Source organism: Monodelphis domestica, chromosome 4, assembly GCF_027887165.1.
Source record: "Monodelphis domestica isolate mMonDom1 chromosome 4, mMonDom1.pri, whole genome shotgun sequence".
In the NCBI taxonomy this organism is placed as follows: domain Eukaryota; kingdom Metazoa; phylum Chordata; class Mammalia; order Didelphimorphia; family Didelphidae; genus Monodelphis; species Monodelphis domestica.
In genome coordinates this window covers 376,460,988-376,482,684 of record NC_077230.1, presented here as the reverse complement: position 1 = coordinate 376,482,684, position 21,697 = coordinate 376,460,988, and the positions used below count along the sequence as shown (strand labels likewise).

At 45.5% G+C, this 21,697-nt stretch overlaps 1 protein-coding gene across 5 annotated transcripts in view; it reads left to right on the top strand.

The window, feature by feature from the left end:
- The window catches only part of PTPRU (protein tyrosine phosphatase receptor type U), a 123,244-nt gene that overhangs the window by 63,291 nt on the left and 38,256 nt on the right, over window positions 1-21,697 (top strand). For all 5 annotated transcript variants that reach the window (XM_056795386.1, XM_056795388.1, XM_007493001.3 and 2 more), the window contains exons 12-14: window positions 9,536-9,809; window positions 10,380-10,416; window positions 15,842-15,980. In XM_056795386.1, coding sequence (XP_056651364.1) covers window positions 9,536-9,809; window positions 10,380-10,416; window positions 15,842-15,980 — 450 coding nt within the window. The remainder of the gene's footprint in view (window positions 1-9,535; window positions 9,810-10,379; window positions 10,417-15,841; window positions 15,981-21,697) is intronic.

Sequence of the window (21,697 nt, the reverse complement as noted above, 5' to 3'; positions counted from 1 at the left end):
TACCTGGGAGAGGATCTTAGGTGGCTGACTCATTTTTGATCAGTGAGGAAGACTCTTCCCTTTTATCCTTTTACTGTCCCCAACCTGTAATAGAGGGTTAGATTTGTGAATTTTTTGTTAAGAGGATTTCTTCCATAATTATATAATACACACATATGTATGTACACACATATATACATATATACCCCTACTTTCTGTCTTAGAATCAATATTAAGTATTGGTTCTAAGGCAGAAGAGTGATAGGGGCTAGGCAATAGGAGTTAAGTGACTTGCTCAGGGTGACACAGCTAGGAAGTTTTTGAGGTCAGATTTGAATGCAGAACTTCCCATCTCTAGGTCTGGCTCTTTATTCACCAAGTCACTTAGCTTCCCCTTCCATACTAATAACATTAATATTATTATTTATATTGCTTATGACGATCACAGCAACAATAATAACTTGTATCAAATGAGATAATCTTTGTAAAGCACTTATCCCAGTGCCTAGCATATGAGTGCTTAATAAGTGCTTGTTCTCTTCCCCTTCTCCTTGTACCTCTCACAGTAGGTGCTTAAGAAGTTCTTTTTGATTACTTGATATAACACTCCAAGATTTGCCAAGTGCTTTGTATACTGTTGTTAAGTCATTTTTCAGGCATGTCCAACTCTTCATGACCCTATTTGAGTTTTTTTAAAAATTAAAACCCATACCTTCTGTCTTGGAATCAATACTGGGTATTGGTCCCAAGGCAGAAGAGTGGTAAGGGCTAGGCAATGGGGGTTAAGTGACTTTCCCAAGGTCACACAGCTAGGGAGTGTCTGAGGCTAGATTTGAACTCAGGACTTTCCATCTCGGCTTGGCTTTCAATCCACTGAGCCACCCAGCTGCCCTCTTGATTTTTTTTTTTTTTGCAAAGATACTGGAGTGATTTGTCATTGCCATTTCCAACTCACTTTCCAAATGAGGAAACTGAGGCAACATGGTTAAGTGACTTGTCCAGGGTCACCCAGCCAGTAAGTGTCTGAAGCCAGAAGCCACAAAAGAAGAATCTCCCTGACTCCAAGCCTGGTACTCCTTCCACTGCTCCACCTAGTTGTTTTACAAACACGATCTCATTTGATCCCTACAATTGGGTATTATTAATATCCCCATTTTATAGATGAGAAATCAGAGAGATGACTCCATTTGCTTAGAGCCACACAGCTTTATCCCTGTTTTGAGGTAGGGATCCTAACCTAGTTTCTCTTAACTACAAGTCCAACACGCCCTCCACTATGACACACTTTCTCTCTGTTACATGTAAAGACAGATGGGCAGGTATGGGTGCCTCTGTCTCTTTCCTGTGATCTGGGCAGCCAGAGTCAGGGCCAGCGGCTCTGATTTAAGTTGACATCACATCCTCATTAGGTCATTTAGGCAGGACATGGGGTTTCAGGGGGCTGGTACTTCTCTGGGGGCAATACTTCTTTCCCACTCTCCCTCTTACCCCCAGAGATGGTAGCAAATGGTGGCTGGCCTGTTACCTTGGAAATAGGGCAGTAGGCTTACCTCTCATTGGGTGGCTTTTCACAATTACAGGGCAAGGGAGAGAAGCTTTAAGCTTCCTGGAGCCATCCCTGAAAGAACAGACTGCAATATATCTGACCTTCCTTTTCACAGCCTGCCCTGATGGAGATGGGACAATTAAGGTGGTGTTTTGTGGGTAATATGCATAGAAGTTCCCCCACCCTAACCTTTATCCTCTCCCATAGAATTGTTTTTCTCCTTCAGTGTTCCCAGTTTTCCCCTTGTGGAAATGACTTTCATGGGCTCCATTTTGTGGCCGCTTGGTATCTTAACCTTCAGCAGTTAGAGTCAAGAAGACCTGAGTTTGAAGCCTGCCCTAAACACTTTCTAGCTGTATGACTCTAGACAAGTCACTTAATTTGTCTCAGACTCAGTTTGCTCATGTGTAAAATGGGATATGTATAGTATCTACCTCCCAAGGTTGTTTTGAGAACCAAATGAAATAACACACATAAAATATTCTGCAAATCTTAAACTGTTATAGAAAAACTTGCTATAATGATTGTTAATATTAATTAGTTAAATCAATAACAATAAAAATAATTTCCCCAAAGGAAAGTGAAATTAAAATCTTTCCCCAAATTTCTTACTTGCTGGCATGGTGTGGAGGTGACTGGGGATTCCCAAAGGCTTTGCAAGTCCTCAGCATGCAAGATATAGCACATCCTCCCAAGCTGGAAAGGGTTCAAGGGCAGAGCTGGTTGGGAACTAGCCTGGCTAATGTTCAGAGATGCTCCTTAAGTGGAGCTTGGATTTTTCAGTCTGGCATTCTCAAAGCTTGACTACTGAGTTAAAGAGGGATTAGGATCTCTGTCAGTGGGGTGGGGAGTGGACCTATATTTGAAGGCTCAGGACCCTAAAGCTGATAAATTAGGGTAAAAGGACATGGATTTCCAGAGCCCAGAATGGTTTGGCCAGAGAGCATGGAGATGCTAGTCTGAGACGTCCTTAATCTGATGCTGGAGGCCAGCCTGGCTTTTTGTTTCCCTTTTACTAGTCTTTGGTCCTGGCCTTCTCCATGTCGCCTCATGCTCCCCATGACCTTCATCTAACTTCCCTAACACCATCTCCTCTCAATCCCAGGGAATCTCAGAGTTGAAAAGGGCCTTCCCAGAAAAGTCACTGTCCAGCCTCCATTTACTGACCTCCAGTAACAGGACCCTCACAATCATAGAATTTGGGAGTTGGAAGGGAAGGATGGGTAGTAGCCGTCTTGTCCAATCCGTTCCATAAAGGAATATGCACTATAACATACATGACAAGTGGTCCCCCCCACACTGCTTGAAGATCTCCAGGGAGGGGGAGCCCCCTTTCACCTCCATGTAACTCCTTCCCCTTTTGGACAGTTCTATAATTGAGAGACCTTAGAGCTTGGATGACTTTGGTTCATGCCTCCGACACATGACCTTGGGTTAGTCCTCTCCTTTCGCTGAACCTCAATTTCCTCTGCAAAATCTAGGACCATAGATTTAGGGCAGGGAGAAACTTTGGAGGTGATTTTATCTAGCCAGGTTTTGTCTCTGACACATAACAACTGTGTGACCCTAGGAAACTCACTTAGACTCTTAGTGCTCAAGGCAAACCTTTAGGGTTATAGACTATAGAAGTGGTGACTTGAATGAGTAGAGAGGGAGTTTCTTCATCTTGGAGTCCTCTACATAAAAAAGTAATAGGTCCATAGCAACTAGATGGTCTAGGGGATAGAGTGCCAGAGCTCAAATCTGGTCTCAGATACTTACTAGCTGGTGTGTGACCCTGGGCAAGTCACTTAACCCCGTTTGCCCCAGCTTCCTCATGTACAGTGAACTGAAGAAGGAAATGGTAAACCACTTTGGTATCTCTGCCAAGAAAATCCCCAAATGGGGTCATGAAGAGTTGGATACAACTGAAATGACTGATCAATGAAAAAAAATCAATTCCTAATTTTTAAAGAGTTTTTCCTGATAACAAACCTAAATTAACCTCTGCGACTTCTACTCTTTTTGTAACACAAAGCTGCCCTCTCCAGTTTGTGACTGCTCTGTGTATTAAGAAGTTTTCCTTAGAGTCTTAGACTCATAGGTTTAGAAAATTTTGATTAATTAATTAATTGGTTTGTTGCATTAAAGTTCTCAGGTTTAGAATCATAGCTTTAGGAATGGAAAGGTCTCTTTGGAGTCCATTTAGTTCATCTTACCTTGCTCCCCCTCTTGATATTTCACAGATAAAAAAAACTTAGGACCAGGGGAAGTGGCTTACTTTTACATGGAACTGAAATCTGCCTCCCTTGCTCTTTCTTTCACTGATGGAGTTTTCAAAGGTTTAGCCCATCGTACCAAGTTTGTGAACTCTTTGGGGATTCCTGAATTGGTCATCTAACATCTCAGCCATTCCTCTCAGTCTGATGTAAGCCCCAGATTTGATGGGCAGGACATTACTGCCTTCAGGAGAGTCAGTGATAGGATGCCGAAGAGAGTAGGACCAAGGACAGAGCCCTGGCCCACATCTCTCTTCTACTTGGGTCCATCAACAAGGATTCGTGTAGCATCTTCTACTGATAGTAGCACAAAGAAGGAAACCATCCCTTTTTGCAGGGATATTTTAGTGGGAAAGATAATGAGTACATATAAAAATACATACAGGATAAAGATACTATGCACATATTTAAACACACATACATATTAGTTATTTGGGAAGTTAGTTGGTACTTGAGTGAAGCAGGAAAATGTTCATTCAGAAGATGATGCTTGAGCTGTGGCTCGAAGAAAGAGGAAGGTATTTTCCAAAGTGGAGATAGGAATGGAATATATTCCTGGCCTGTGGGATGGCTAGAAATGGGAGGTTTGTTTGTGAGGAGCAGGAAAGGCTGGTTTGACTGATGCCTCCACCATCTTGCAAGGTGGAACCATGTTGTTGCCAATGGTATCTAGTTAAGGCTTTTGATGTGTGTCCCAATCTCCCTACTGATTTGATCCTTGGGTTAGATTTTCACAGCTTATATCTCCCAACTGAGGTACCTTTCCCAAAGATTCCTAGTGTTCACAGTATCTTACATGAAGTGCATCTCCATGTAATCCATATGGGGCTCACATTAGTAATTAGTGAGAAGGGTCATTGCTTCACAATTGCTTTTTTTCTGGCACAGGGACACTAGCTCTGTCTAGGACCGTCTCTCCAGAGGGACCGTATGACTCATCCTCCCTTTCACTCCACCTTCCAAGCTCTCAGATGAGGGCTAGAGAAAATAGTCAGGACCAGCTGAGCTATCAGATGGAGGGCACAAGCAGCTCTGCTGAGGAGGGGCCTGTGATGGGTCTGAGCGAGGCTATTAAAAAGAGATGTTCCCAGAGATAGTAGACTTTGGCCCTGGTACTGTCCTGGACTTGGAGGCCCCTCACTTCCTCAGAAATAAACAGAATGAAGCAGAGAGAAAACTGAGCCCTTTAATTGCCTTCCTGAGGCTTGGGGAGACCAGTTGAGAGCAAGCAGTTATTGAGGCTTTTATGGTAGGTAACTTGCTTTGTATTGCTAGCTCATTTGTTGAATGGCATGTTCCTCTTTAGTTCTCCTTCCTGATTCTTTCTTCTTCCCATTCCTCCTCTAGGAAGAGGGGGTGATGTAGGTGATATAGTGGATAGAGGGCTGGACCTGGAGTCAGAGAGACCTGAGTTCCAATCCTGTCTGAGATACTTATTAACTGGGTGAGCCTGGGAAGGTCACTTAACCTCTGCCTGTCTCAGTTTCCTCATCTGTAAAATGAAGAGATTAATTAGACTCAATTGCCTATAAAGTGCCTTCCAACTCTAAATCTCTGGCTCTGTGATCCTTTCTCCATGTTTCTCTCTCTCTCTCTCTCTCTCTCTCTCTCTCTCTCTCTCTCTCTCTCTCTCTCTCTCTCTCTCTCTCTCTCTCTCTCTCTCTCTCTCTCTCTCTCTCCTGCTTCCTTGCCATGCTTATGGGATACTGAGCTCTGAGAGATCACTCACTAAAAGTGACTGGAGAATCAGTGTTCATATGCTGCTGCCACAAAAAAGACCAAACTTATGGCTATGGAATGGGATCAGGAGAAAAAAGTCAGTCTTTAACTTCCCTCCTGCCCACCACCTCGCTTCACCCTATACCCTGTCCCAGATCTTCAGGCCTCTGCTTCAGAGGTCCATGTGCAGAGCTAGTCACTGTCCCCAAAGGGAGATTTTATGGAACTGTGTGAGGACATCTAGGGGTGCAGTAGATAGAGTACCAGGTCTAGCATCAGGAAGATTCATCTTCATGAGTTCAAATCCGGCCCCAGCTTACTGGCTGTATGACTCTGGACAAGTCACACAACCCTGTTTGCCTCAGTTTCTTGATCTGTAAAATTTGGTGGAGAAGGAAATGGCAAACCACTCCAAAATCTTTGCCAAGAAAATCCCAAATGGGGTCATAAGAATAAGCCATGACTGAAAAATGAACAAAAAGCAAGGGGGACAGAGACGGTAATTAGATGATTGGAGGGATTGGGGTGGGGGAAGGAGAATGGCAATGTATGGGCACAGTTTGGCCAGATGGCCATGAATGGGACAGCATTCAAGTTTATAAACGAATCCCAAAGGTGGAAAGGAACCTACTCATCCAATCTCAGAGTGATATTAACTGACATTTCTGTAACACCTTAAGGTTTGCAAGGTGCTTTACATATATTATTAATCTCTAGTTATATAAATACCAAGCTGTAGCATGCAGCAGGCTTGGGAGCAGGAAGGTCTGAGTTTCAATCCCATCTTGGACACTTACTAGCTGGAAGATCATGGGCAAGTTACTTAGCCATTCTGGGCTTTAGTTTCCTTATCTGTTAGACTTCATGTCTTTAAAGCACCAGACCTGGAGTTAGAAAGACTCATCTTCCTGAATATAAATCTGACCTAAGACACTTACTAGCTGTGTGGCCCTGGGCAAGTCACTTAACCTTGTTTGCCTTAGTTTCTCATCTGCAAAATGAGCTGGAAAAGGAAATGGCAAACCACTCCAGTGTCTTTGCCGAAAAAAACCCTAATGGGGTCATGAAGACTCAGACACGACCAAAATGACTAAACAAGCTAAGCTACGATCCTATTATCTCATTTGAGCCTTACCATAAAACCATAAAGTAGGTACTGTTGGGATTATTATTGTCCCCATTTAACAGATCAGGAAACTAAGATTCAGAAGTGTTAAGTGTTACAATTCAAATCTAGTTCTCCTTGACTTCAAGCCCAGCACTCTACCTACTATACCAAGTTGCCCTCAAAACAATGACTCTCCAGAGCTGGGTCTATGCTTTGTTATGGACTAGCTAAAATATCTGGGCAAGTTAATTTCTCTTTCTTGAGTCTTGGTGTCCCTTTCTTTAGGGATAATAATATAAGTATTCTCTACTTCTGAGGGTGCGGTTGCTATTCATGCTATAGAATTGGAAGCTATTATTATTTCATGCAACTAGTTAGCCCAAGAGGTGGGACAGGCTGAAAATAGAAATAGCTTCAAAAATGGCTCGCTAAACCCATGGCTGACAAAGTCATAATAAATTACTAAGGCAATGTAAAATCATGGCATTTTCAGAGCAGTGTGTGTGTGTGTGTGTGTGTGTGTGTGTGTGTGTGTACATATTAGTCCATAGAATGTGAGAGCTGGAAAGGCCCTTCAAGCATAGAATATCAGAGCCAGGAGGGCCCTTAAAATATGGAATGTCAGAGCTGGGAGAGAACTTAGAACAGAGAATGTCAGATCTGGGAGAGAGCTTAGAACACAGAATGTCAGAGCTGGGAGAGACCTTAGAACAGAGAATGTCAGAGCTGGGAGAGACCTTAGAACAGAGAATGTCAGAGCTGAGAGAGATTCTAGAACTGAGAATGTCAGAGCTGGGAGAGACCTTAGAACAGAGAATGTCAGAGATGAGAGAGATTCTAGAACTGAGAATGTCAGAGCTGGGAGAGAGCTTAGAACAGAGAATGTCAGAGCTGGGAGAGAGCTTAGAACAGAGAATGTCAGAGCTGGGAGAGAGCTTAGAACAGAGAATGTCAGAGCTGGGAGAGAGCTTAGAACAGAGAATGTCAGAGCTGGGAGAGACCTTAGAACAGAGAATGTCAGAGCTGAGAGAGATTCTAGAACTGAGAATGTCAGAGCTGGGAGAGACCTTAGAACAGAGAATGTCAGAGATGAGAGAGATTCTAGAACTGAGAATGTCAGAGCTGGGAGAGAGCTTAGAACAGAGAATGTCAGAGCTGGGAGAGAGCTTAGAACAGAGAATGTCAGAGCTGGGAGAGACCTTAGAACAGAGAATGTCAGAGCTGGGAGAGACCTTAGAACAGAGAATGTCAGAGCTGGGAGAGACCTTAGAACAGAGAATGTCAGACCTGAGAGAGACCTTAGAACAGAGAATGCCAGAGCTGGGAGAGACCTTAGAACACAGAATGTCAGAGCTGGGAGGGAGCTTAGAACCCAGAATGTCAGAGCTGGGAGAGACCTTAGAACACAGAATGTCAGAGCTGGGAGAGAGCTTAGAACAGAGAATGTCAGAGCTGGGAGAGAGCTTAGAACAGAGAATGTCAGAGCTGGGAGAGACCTTAGAACAGAGAATGTCAGAGCTGGGAGAGACCTTAGAACAGAGAATGTCAGAGCTGGGAGAGACCTTAGAACAGAGAATGTCAGAGCTGGGAGAGACCTTAGAACAGGGAATGTCAGAGCTGGGAGAGACCTTAGAACAGAGAATGTCAGAGCTGGGAGAGACCTTAGAACAGAGAATGTCAGAGCTGGGAGAGACCTTAGAACAGAGAATGTCAGAGCTGGGAGAGACCTTAGAACAGAGACTGTCAGAGCTGGGAGAGACCTTAGAACAGAGAATGTCAGAGCTGGGAGAGACCTTAGAACAGAGAATGTCAGAGCTGGGAGAGACCTTAGAACAGAGAATGTCAGAGCTGGGAGAGACCTTAGAACAGAGAATGTCAGAGCTGGGAGAGACCTTAGAACAGAGAATGTCAGAGCTGGGAAGGCACTTAGGACACAGAATACCTTAGAATATAAGGTGTAATGACCTTAAGGGCCTTTAGAACATGCAATGCCAGAGTTGGGAGAATGCCAGAGCTGGGGGCCATTTATTCTCTTAGGGACCACCTAGTCCAATCCCTTCTTTTTATAGAGGAGGATACTGAGGTCCAGTGGTAAAGGACCTATCCATTGTAGATCAGTGGCCAAATCTGACCTACATGATTCCATAAACCAGGGTTTCCTACTCCCACTGAGCATCTTCCTTTGAAGGAGAGCAGGAAGGTATGGGAAAGTGTGACCTCCTTCCCATTTCCCTCTTGGATCTGTTTCCAGACATGGAATCCTTGGCCAGCAGGATCTTGAATCTGACTCCGGGCTAGATGATGGGTGGCCTTGTGTGTAGGGAGTAGAGTGAATTAATGAAAAAGATAATCTATTGCAAGTCAGGACCTGAGTCCCTATCTCTTCTCTGCTGTTTTCTGCTGTTATCTGTGGAACCTTTAGCAATCACTACAGTTTTCTGTACTGGTTTCCTTTTCTGTAAAATGAGTGAGTTGGACTAGCTGGTGTTTGAGATCTCCTCCAGCTCTAGAACTCCATTTTTATGGATATGAGAGAGAGAGAGAGAGAGAGACAGACAGACAGACAGACAGAGAGACCAAGAGAGAGACAGAGAGACAAAGAGAGAGAGACAGAGAGAGAGATATGGAGGAGAGGAAGAGAAAGAGAGGAAGGAAGGCAGAGGGGGGAGGGAATTGGGGAGAGAGAGAGAGAGAGAGAGAGAGAGAGACAGAGACAGAGACAGAGAGAGAGAGAGAGAGAGAGATTATTTGTGTTGTATGTGTGGTGATGGGCACAGAATTTTGGTGAACCTTCAAGGCCATACAATATGGCCAAGGTAATTTGGGCTTTGGAGATAGTTTCTGCTCTGAAGGTCCCTTTCTAGGACCCTTCTCCACCATGTACTGATGCCCTGAGGGCCTCTGTTTTCTTTCCCCTTTGCTCAGTGTATACCAGGTCATAGTGGAAGAGGACCGTGCCCGGAGGATGAAACGGGAGCCTGGTGGTCAGGACTGCTTCCCGGTGCCACTGACCTTTGATGCTGCACTCGCTCGGGGTGCGGTCCACTATTTTGGGGCAGAGCTGCCAGCCAGCAGCCTTCTAGAAGCCACACCTTTCACTGTGGGGGACAACCAGACTTACCGGGGCTATTGGAATCCACCGTTGGAGCCCAAGAAGGCATATCTCATCTACTTCCAGGCCACAAGCCACTTGAAGGGGGTGAGGAACAACCTGGGGTGTGGGACAGGGGCAGGCAGGTTCCTAAGGGGGCTGGGAGGAAGTGGGAATGTTTTTAGAACTAGCTGGACTCTTCTCCTGGGGGCCAAGGAGTGGGGTGCAGTATCCAGGGGTTCAGGCCAGTGCTGCTCCTAGGGCCCCATCTTCCCTTGATACCCAGAGGCATTGGGGGGATAGTGGAAAGAGTTCTGAAAGTGGATTCAGAGTGGCTGGATTTCAAGGTTATCTATTGTGATCTTAGTGGAGTCACTGAACTTTCTGGGCCTCAGTCTCCTCCATGGTAAAATGAGGAGGTCGGACTAGAGGATTTCCTCCCAGCTCCAAACGTCGGATCCTATGAGGCTCCCTTTCTAGATCTTCCCTCTTGAGGTTTCCCCCAGTTTGCTTCATGCCTCCTGATTTGGCATCTGAGCCCCGACTTGATCAGGGCAGATATAAATCAGAGGGCAGAGGCTTTGTGGACGTGGCCCTCTGAGGCTGGCGGAGGCCGAGGTAGCCCCTGGCTACCAAGTTCAATGGTGTTGACCCTTCCTGTCTCTTGTGTCTCCTCAGGAAACCCGACTAAACTGTATTCGGATTGCTCGCAAAGGTAGGCCCCGACTTGTTCCCGATCTCGTCCCCGCCACCCCTCTAACCGCATGCTGTCGTCCCTTCTCTGTTGAGCTTGCTTTGGGGAGGCGGGGGTGGGGTGGGTAAGGACCCTCCATAGAAAGGCTGTGCATGATGCATGTCCGGTGGGGTTGGTCCTGGATGGAGACCTGATCCTGGGTGTGTTGGATGAGGTATGTTTGAGCAGAGCAGGTCACACACAACTGGAATTAAGTGTGTGAGGTGTTTGTGTTCCATTATTCTCAACCGAGGCCATAGCCCAGGGCTGGAAAGGTGGTATGTTTGGGCAGGTTCGTGCCTGGCGCGGCTTCTGTGCATGGTGGAGTCTGTAGGTGGCAGGAGCCTTGACTTCATGTCTGACCTGTGTGTGTATGTGTGTGTGTGTGTGTGTGTGAGAATCTAGCTGGAGACTTACTAGCCTTGAGACACTAAGCAACGATTAATTTCTCTGGGCCTCAGTTTCCTCATTTGTAAAATGAAAGCACTGAGGCAGATGGTCCCTAGGGCTACTTGCAGGCCTGCAATTCTATACATTTCTAATTTAACCTCTTTTAGGAGCAGCTTTAGGAAAGAAGAAAAGCAAAGGACTAGGGACATCGGTCTCTCTCCTTCTTGCTCCCACTAACAAACAGAGATCAGTTTAGGGTTGGGTTTTGAAGGGATGGTAGGAGACCTTTTCTTGGACCCTTCCTCACATCAGCAACTAGTTCCTTCTTTCTAAGATGGCCTTTCCTTACACACACACACACACACACACATACACACACACACACAGAGAAATATAGACACACATAGAAACATAGACATACTTACACACTCACCTCTTCTCTTTGCATCCATTCTGGCCCTTGACTACCCACCATAGTTATCTGCTGGCTATCTTACTCATTGGAATGTGAGCCCCTTGAGGACAAGAACTGGCTTTCTAATTTTGGGTTTTCCCCTTTCTTTGCATCCTCTGCACTTAGTGCAGTGTCTGGGACTTGGAAGTATTTAAGGAATGCTTCCTTGAGGATTGACTGCCTGGTAGTTGGACATAGAGGGGGGTGCCCCCCACAGCCCCCCATCCCCTTGCTTCTCTTTGGGGATGTCAGAGCTGAGGTCTGCAGGATTTCTCCGCCTTTCCTCCTTTGTTTATAGAGTTTGGACTAATTAGGCAGCTGTGGTCTGATGCTTTCCTAGGGTGTGACATTTGGGTAGCTAATGAAGTTGCTGCTGAGCTTGGCTGACACGTTCTGTTCTTTTGTCCAGTGCAGAGAAAAGAGGAAAATCTTAGCTCTGTGGAGCCTGGGGAATGGGGAATGGGGAGAAGTGATAGGTCTCGAGGAAGAACCTGAAAAAACCCAAAGGGGAAGGTTCCTGCTGGGCAAGGCTTGGCAGGGAGGAAACCAAGAATTGACACTTGGCCTTAGGCTCAGGGTAGTTATGGAGGTCAAGATCTAGGTCTGAGGCTACAGATGACCAGTCTTCCGGGAAGACAGGAAAGATGACTCTCCAGCCATAGCTGAACAATGGATACCCACATATCACTGGGTAAGGCAGAGAGATGAAGTGGGGCAGGCCTTGGAGGGAAGCAGTAGGGAGGTGATATCAGTTGGAGGTGGGGTTGGGAGATGGGCAAAAGCTGTGCTACAGGCCCATAACTTCTCCTGATGTGTGCACCTGTACCAAAGCTAGTCAAGGGGTTATCAGGCTAAAGCAGAGACATCTGAGGTGGCAAGGTTGGGAATCAGGAGTTCTGGGTTCCATTTCTGACTTGGCCTCTAGCTTACTGAACAAGTCATTTCTCTCTATATCTGCTAAATTGTGGAATTGGTCCTTTCATGTTCCAGCATTCTGGGTTCTATCTAGACTGTCCTAGTTCCTTTACTCTGGCTCATATCTAGACTGTCCCAGTTCCTTTACTCTGGCTCATATCTAGACTGTCCCAGTTCCTTTATTCTGGCTCATATCTAGACTGCCCTAGTTCCTTTACTCTGTCTCATATCTAGACTGTCCCAGTTCCTTTACTCTGGCTCATATCTAGACTGTCCTAGTTCTAGACTGTCCTAGTTCCTTTACTCTGTCTCATATCTAGACTGTCCCAGTTCCTTTACTCTGGCTCATATCTAGACTGTCCCAGTTCCTTTACTCTGGCTCATATCTAGACTGTCCCAGTTCCTTTACTCTGGCTCATATCTAGACTGTCCTAGTTCTAGACTGTCCTAGTTCCTTTACTCTGGCTCATATCTAGACTGTCCCAGTTCCTTTACTCTGGTTCATATCTAGACTGTCCCAGTTCCTTTACTCTGGCTCATATCTAGACTGTCCCAGTTCCTTTACTCTGGCTCATATCTAGACTTTCCTAGTTCCTTTACTCTGGCTCATATCTAGACTGTCCCAGTTCCTTTACTCTGGCTCATATCTACACTGTCCTAGTTCTAGACTGTCCTAGTTCCTTTACTCTGGCTCATATCTAGACTGTCCCAGTTCCTTTACTCTGGCTCATATCTAGACTGTCCCAGTTCCTTTACTCTGGCTCATATCTAGACTGTCCTAGTTCTAGACTGTCCTAGTTCCTTTACTCTGGCTCATATCTAGACTGTCCCAGTTCCTTTACTCTGGCTCATATCTAGACTGTCCCAGTTCCTTTACTCTGGCTCATATCTAGACTGTCCCAGTTCCTTTACTCTGGCTCATATCTAGACTGTCCTAGTTCTAGACTGTCCCAGTTCCTTTACTCTGGCTCATATCTAGACTGTCCCAGTTCCTTTACTCTGGCTCATATCTAGACTGTCCCAGTTCCTTTACTCTGGCTCATATCTAGACTGTCCCAGTTCCTTTACTCTGGCTCATATCTAGACTGTCCCAGTTCCTTTACTCTGGCTCATATCTAGACTGTCCTAGTTCTAGACTGTCCTAGTTCCTTTACTCTGGCTCATATCTAGACTGTCCCAGTTCCTTTACTCTGGCTCATATCTAGACTGTCCCAGTTCCTTTACTCTGGCTCATATCTAGACTGTCCTAGTTCTAGACTGTCCTAGTTCCTTTACTCTGGCTCATATCTAGACTGTCCCAGTTCCTTTACTCTGGCTCATATCTAGACTGTCCCAGTTCCTTTACTCTGGCTCATATCTAGACTGTCCCAGTTCCTTTACTCTGGCTCATATCTAGACTGTCCTAGTTCTAGACTGTCCTAGTTCCTTTACTCTGGCTCATATCTAGACTGTCCCAGTTCCTTTACTCTGGCTCATATCTAGACTGTCCCAGTTCCTTTACTCTGGCTCATATCTAGACTGTCCCAGTTCCTTTACTCTGGCTCATATCTAGACTGTCCTAGTTCTAGACTGTCCTAGTTCCTTTACTCTGGCTCATATCTAGACTGTCCCAGTTCCTTTACTCTGGCTCATATCTAGACTTTCCTAGTTCCTTTACTCTGGCTCATATCTAGACTGTCCCAGTTCCTTTACTCTGGCTCATATCTAGACTGTCCCAGTTCCTTTACTCTGGCTCATATCTAGACTGTCCTAGTTCTAGACTGTCCTAGTTCCTTTACTCTGGCTCATATCTAGACTGTCCCAGTTCCTTTACTCTGGCTCATATCTAGACTGTCCCAGTTCCTTTACTCTGGCTCATATCTAGACTGTCCCAGTTCCTTTATCCTGGCTCGTGGGTGAGAGTTGGAGTGGGGTGGAATGACAACGGACATGGAGAAACAGTCCCCCCTCCCTTTTCTGAAGTCTGATGAGTTCTTATCCCCCATCACTCTCCAGCCTGTGTTCACTGTGTTCTACCTAGGCCAACTTGCTGAGTTTGCTAGTTTCTTCCTCATCAGTTACCACCTTCCCATCACCATCATTGCCATCATACAAAGCCCAAAGGGAGAGCAGAGAGAAATTTATTAGTTCCTGCATTTGGGTAGTTTATGGCCTAGTAGTGATCCTGTTTCTCTTAAGATTCAATTATGGGACATAATGTTTTCTTCTAAAGCCTTTGAAGATATTTGTACAACCCAGTGGAATTGCTTGTTGGTTCTGGGAGGGGGGAGGGAAGGGGGAGGAAAAGAAAATGAATCATGTAAACATGGAAAAATATTTAAAAAAATAGATAAATAGGAAAAAATATTGAAGTAAAAAAAATAAAGCCTTTGAAGACTGAGCTTGTGGACACGTGCAGAGGCATATTGGTCCTCCAATCAATAGAAAATAATTTTAAAAATTATTCTGAATTTCATGAACTCCTCTCCCCTCCAAAGACAACATATTCACAAACAAAGCAAAACAGAAGAAGAGAATTAGATGTGAACCTGTTCAGTATAGTTTGCTTAAAAAAGTATATAATAAATTTTATATGCTACTTCCAAACTGTCCTGCTTTAGGAAACATTTATTGTATTAAGCATTTACTACATGCCAGAGAATTTAAATTACTTACTTGTGGCCATAACTTACTAAATGCCTGAGGCAGAATTTGAACTCAGGTTTTCTGGTCTCCAAGTCTGGTGCTCTATCTAATGTACTGCTTAGCTGCCTTTGTTATGTTTATCAGGGAACCTCATTAGAATGTAAGTTCTTTTAAAAATTATTTTTATTATAATGCAAAACAGTTTTATATTGGTCATTGTTGTAAGAGCACATTCATACAAAACCAGAACCCCAAAATAAAACCAGAAATATGCTGATGTGAGAGATAGTATGCCCTGATCTGCATCTCTCCAACTCCAACAGATCTTTCTCTGGAGGTCGAAGATAAGTTCTTGAGGGCAGAGATAGTGTTATTTTTAATTTTTGTATGTCTGGCATAGAGCACAAAGCATTGATAGCACATTAAGTCGTTTTCAGTCATGTCTGACTCTTTGTGATCCCATTTGGGATTTTCTTGGTGGAGATATTGGAGTGGTTTTCTGTATCCTTCTCTGATTTATTTTCCAGATGAGGAAACTGAGGCAAACAAGGTTAAATGACTTGCCTAGGGTCATACAGCTAAGTGTCTGAGGTCAGATTTGAAGCCAGGAAGCCAGGCCCCAGACTCTGTGGACTCTGCCACCTACTTGCCCCTATTTATTGCATATTAGATGCTTATTGGATTCGACCTATGGAAGGGGGATAATATTGCTTGTCCTGATAACTGGAACTACCATCCAGAGGACAGAGGCAGAAGGTTGGATGAATAGTTGGGGCTCGATTAAGGGAGAGTTTGGAATACCAAGCTGAGGCTTTTGGATTTGATGGCAATAGGAAGCTTAGGGCGAAATTCCTTATATCAGAGAGTGCATGTGACTGTGAATGTGTATGTGTTTCTATTTGTAGTTGTGTAAATTTGCATATGAATTGCATTGTCACCTGTGGTTCTTCAGGGTGATCTTCTTGGGGGGAAGGTCTTGGGGCTCCCCTCTGACTCCTTGCCTTGGACTTTCTGTCTTCTCAGCTGCCTGCAAGGAAAGTAAGCGGCCCCTCGAGGTATCACAGCACTCAGAGGAAATGGGTCTGATTCTAGGGGTCTGCGCTGGAGGCCTTGTGGTCCTCATCATCCTCTTGGGGGCCATCATTATCATCATTCGTAAAGGGTGAGTTGGGTAGGGATGGAGGGAGGGATTGAATTCCCATGGGAAAATTCAGGACCCTCCCTTCTCCTTATGGTTAGACCCAGTGTTTCCCAGTTCTTTTCATGGACAAACTCAGTGTCCCTTGACAAACTCAAGGTTCACTGTCTCTTCCCATGAACAAATCCATTGTCCTCCATCTTTTGTCATGGTCAAGACCAGAGCTCCCCTTCCTTGTAGGCAAACCCAGAGCTCTTCATGTCCCCCAACTTTTCCCCATGGACAAACTTGAGGGTGCCTCCTTCTCCCTGTGGAGAGATCCAGTGACCAATGCCTGGCACATAGTAGATATTTAATAAATATTTGATTAGGGGGCAGCTGGGTGGCTCAGTGGATTGAGAGCCAGGCCTAGAGATGAGAGGCCCTACGTTTAAATCTGGCTTCAGACACTTCCCAGCTGTGTGACCCTGGGCAAGTCACTTCACTGCTTACCACTCTTCTGCCTTGGAACCAATATACAGTATTGATTCTAAGATGGAAGGTAAGGGTTTAAAAAAAATAAAAAAATACTTAATTGACTGAATGAAAAATCATTGTCTCCCACCATCTTTCCATTGGTAAACCCATTGCTCTTAATCTCTCTCTACAGGTAAATCTAGTGTTTCTCACCTTCCCTTAATGGTCAAACCCATCATTTCTCATCTTCCTTTTATAGGTAAACCCAACATTTCCTGCCTTTCCTTTATGGCTAAGAGTATGTCTCTCACCTTCTCCCCATGGGTAACAGACCCATTTCCCCTCACTTTTATCTTCCATCCACCACGGCCAATCAAACCCTCATGCCTTCCAGCGCAGCCCATTCCACCTCTGGACAGTATTGAGAAGGATTCTGCGATTCGTCAGCCTTGACTGACCACTTTAATTCTGCACAGCAGGAATGTCGGTGGCTCTGAGGACAAGTTGTCTTCGTGTCAGTGTCAGATCAGTGGGGATGAGCCTGGTGCCAGCTTGAAGCTGGAGAGTGTGTCTGTAAACACATCAGCCATGAAAACAGCAGGCACCGTGCCTGTGGGCCGACCAGCCCATGCCAGCGGATGCCACTATCCAGGGAACGATGGCGCGGTGCCCGCTCAGCATGCCTGGCTTAGCATCTGGAAGTTGGTTTCACAGAGAGCATGGCGAGACAATACCTGTCCCCACCTTCCCCCTGGCCATCGAGGAGGGATAGATGCAGGGAGGAAGGTCAACTTCCATGCCTGGAGGTGGGGGAGCAGAGATGCTGAGCAAGTCAGGACACATTCTGGCCCCGAGCCCAGACGTGGCACGGAATGCGTCTGGGTGTTGCTGCCCTCTCCTTGAACCCCTTAGATCTCTGTCTTGACATATTTGACCCGGCCAGCCTGTACCGATGAGAGCGTGAGGAAGCGAGAACGTCGGTGGTGGACATGGGGGACAGGGAATGATTTTGAGGTTCTCAAGTTATTATCCCACCCACTCCCTCTTTCGGCAGGCATTCAGAATCACAGAGCTAAATAGGGACCTCAGAAGGCATCTAGGCCAACCACCACCCAAAGCAGGAATCTCCTTGTCAGTATCCCCAACAACTGGGCATCTAGTCACTGCTGGAAGCCTTTTAGTATCCTACTCCCAAGAGCAGCCCATTTCATTGTTAGAAATTCAGAGCGTTGGCAATCCTTACTCTATATTGATCTGGAATCTGCCTTCCTAGAACTTCCATTGATTGCCCCTCCTAGTCCTGACCCCTGGAGCCAAGCAGATAAAGCCAGAAGAGAATGGAGATGGGAGTACCGTGGATGGAGTACACGGCTGGCAGTTCTAGCTAGGCTCCACCTTTAACTCATTGTGTGACCTTGGGCAAGTCATGACCCTCTCTGGGCTTCAGTTCATTTTTGGGAAATGGGAGAAATGAGCCCTGCCCTGCCTCTTCTCAGAAGGCTGATGTGAGGATCAAATGAAGTAATGGATCAATGAGCAGGCATTTTAGAAAGCATAAAGCACTGTTTCTGAAGGAAAGATGTTATAATTAAATTCTATTGTTCCTGTCCCAGCTCTTGGGGTTGGGTATTAAAAAAAAAAAAAACCTAGTGATCTTTTCTCACCTAATATCCTTTGGGCAGGGGACCCAGAATGCAACTTCCTGTGACTTTCCGTTGGAGTTTTGCCATCCTGGCTTAGCTCAGTGCCAGTCCTGCTCTCTTGTGGGTGGATTGAAATTTTAGGAGTCCTGCAGCATTGCAGAAGGGAACCCCTCCTCCCTTCCTCCCTCACCCGGTTCCAAAATGGTTGGACTGGCTTCTTTTGCACTGGGGATATTTCCTGGGGCTTTGCACTCTGTCTAGTAGCCAGAAGGAGTTGGAGCCAAATCTCAGATTCTAGGAAATAGAGAATAAGTGTTTAGTGAATGGATGAATGAGATTGAATCTAAGTCATGGAGTCATAGAATGTTAGAACGGAAAAGGATATTGAATCCTATAATGTCAGAACAGGAAAGTACCTTAGAACCCAAAATGTCAGCTCTGGAAAGTGGAATGTGACAGCCGGAAAGCCTTTAGGACGCAGAACGTGTGATGTGGGAGGGATTTTGACAACCGAATTTTAGGGTTAGGAGGAAACAATTTAGAACGTCCTCCTTATTTTACAGAGGAGAAAACTGAGGCCTGGAGAGGGGGAAGGATTTGTCCAAGATCATACAAAGAGATGGAGGAAGAGTTGGCACTGGAAACCTTCCAGCCTTCCTCCTGCCTGGCTCAGAACCACTTCTTGGCTCCAGGCCTTTAGGCTGGGCCCACATCCACCCATTGGCTCTTGTCTCCTCCTTGCTGTTCTGGAGCAGATAAGCAAGATGGGAGTGGGAGGAGGGTTGGGAAGGTATCCTCCCCTCAGTCTGGTCTTGTTTGTGTTAAAGCTGAAAAACTAGTTGAGATTCAATCAAGGGGGAGCCTGGTGGGCTGGCCCTGATTCCTTCCTGCCTCTTTAGGTTCAGGGTTAAAGGGAGACTAGGGGCAGTTGGGGGAACCTAGTGGAGAGGGGGCTTTCTAACCGTCCTTTGTGTAGGCCTTTGCAGGCCTCTCCCTTCTGCACCCTCCGCTCCCCGACTTCTCAGGTTATCCTGGATGGCGAGACCTTTAAGGGAGAGAACTCTGGGAAACTGATGAGAACAAGCAAATGAGGTATGGATTTGCCCAAGGCTCAGACACATTTAGCTCATCAGAAAGGAAAATCTTGGATCTAATTTGGAGAAGAGAGGCCAGGGGACTAGAGAATCCAAGGGAAGTGTTCAACCTTCAGATACCCCTTGTACTTGCAAGAGGACTGTTTGAGAACCCTATCTCTTAATCCTAAAATCTCTTCTTCCTTACCACAGCTTCCAAGACCCTGCTCCATTCACACTCCAGGGGAACCTGGCCTTTTTTATTTTTATTTTATTTTATTATTATTTTTTTAATTTTAAAACTCTTACCTTCCATCTTGGAGTCAATACTCTGTATTGGCTCCAAGGCAGAAGAGTGATATGGGCCAGGCAATGGAGGTTAAGTGACTTGCCCAGGGTCACACAGCTGGACAGTGTCTGAGGTCAGATTTGAACCTAGAACCTCCCGTCTCTAGGTCTGATTCTCAATCCACTGAGCCACCCAGCTGCCCCTGGAACCTGGCCTTACTAGGTGACCTCAGGCTCATGACTTAACTTCTTGAGATCACTGGCCATTGCCTTCTATCTGTAAGGTTGAGTGACCCCCTGTCCTGGGGAGAATGGAGATAAGGCCCGTGTGAATGAATGGAGAGGCTGATTTGGAGCTGGACTGAGAATTTGAAGTTGCCAAATAAGGAGGAAAAGCAAAACGCTTTATGCAAATATAGGAAATTAGTATTTTAAAACCTGAGTCTTAGGAGTAGATTCTTGGGGTGTCATGAGACGGGTGGAGGCTCAGTCATCAGGTGATAGCCCAAAAAGATAGACTGATACCCTTGGGAATCTGGGCTGAGAATGGGTCAACCTAGTCAAGCTGGGAATAGATGAGGAGGGTGAAGAGGGAGGAGAGCGTGCTGGAGGATGGGGATGCTGAGTGCCGGAGGAGGGTTCAGGAAGACTTTACTTTGATTTTTTGGGAAACTGTAGGCATGCTGGGTAAAGACCATAGGGCCAGGACCAGATTGGAGCACACGGAGAAGGAAGCAATAGGATAAAATAGGAAAGTTAGGCCAGGAGGTGGATCACCCTGAAGGACATCAGAAAGAGAAAGGAAAATGGATAGACAGACAGCAGATGCTTAGAGTTACCTTCTTCTCTTTTTTAAAAAATTCTGAACATTGTGTGTGTCAGGAGGTACTTTCTGATGAGGTGGGAAAGGAAGGAGAATTTCCTTTCTAAGGCCCATCCTGGACTCTGCTGGCCCAGAATGGAGTTTTGAGTTTGATTACTTCCAGGAGAGATCCTAGGACTTTCTTTGTATTCTAGGAAACTTGCCTTTTGCAAGCACCATACTGGGCGCCTTATAACACATGGTTCCGCCACTCGTGCCTGGTTTGCTGGAGCCTCCTTAGAGGCTCATCATCTTTGATCTAGAAGAGACCTCAAAGCTCATGTAGTCTGATCCCTTTCCCTGAAGCCTGAGGTCTTCCTCCAACATCTCCAACAAGTAGTTATTCAATCTGTACTGGAGACCTTCAGGGAAGGGGCACGGAACTCATTATTGGACAGAAACAGCTATCCTCGTTTCTTCTTGTGTTAAACTAAATGTAAACTTTTACCCATCGATCGATCCTCTCAGAGTTCTGCTCTCAGAGTCTAGCAGAACAAGGCCAGTCTCACTTTCAGATGACAGCATTTCAGGTATTGGAAGACAGTGATCAGATCCCACCTGTATCTCCTCTTCTCCAGGGTACAGTATACATCCCCAGTTTCTCTGTCTTATCCCCAGTTGGTCTCTATTGCCCCCCTCCTATTTATTGCTGAACTTTTGAGGCTATGATGCCCAGATAGGATTGAACTAGAAAGAATACAGTGGGATTGTGGCCCCCCTCTTGCTGCTCCTATCAATGTGACCAGATGCAATCAGCATCCCTTCGCCAAAGTCCAATTTTGACCCCTCATTGTAGCATAGAGTGATCATAGACTCTTGAACACTCTACTCTCTGCCTATGGTACCATGTTAAAAAGGTTTAGAAAGGGTTGGTGATGTGTCTGTTGTCTAAATACCAGCCTGAGTTCAATGAGACTCTTAACCAATTTTAGTCTGGCTATTGTAATTTTTTTCAATCTTTACCTTCCTTAGAATCAATACTATGTATTGGTTCCAAGGCAGAAGAGTGGTAAGGGATAAGCAATGGGGGTTAAGTGACTTGTCCTGGGTCACATTGCTAGGAAGAGTCTGAGGCCAGATTTGAACCCAGGACCTCCCATCTCTAGGCCTGGCTCTCCATCCACTGAGCAACCTAGCCACCCCTATAGTAACTCTTTAAGACAATCTACTGAGTTTCAGAGAAGTTTTTATCTGTGCCAGGAGAAGGATTAGAAATCCTTGTTGAAGTGGGCAGGCAGTATGTCACAGTGGTTTGAACACTTGGAATTAGCAAGATCTGGGTTAAAGCTCTTTTGAATATAGATTGGCTGTGGGACCCTAGACAGAGTGACATGATGGATGAGGCATTGGACATATAATTAAAAACTGTGTTTGAATCCTACCTCTGACATTGGCCAGCTGTGGCCCTGAGCAAGTCAT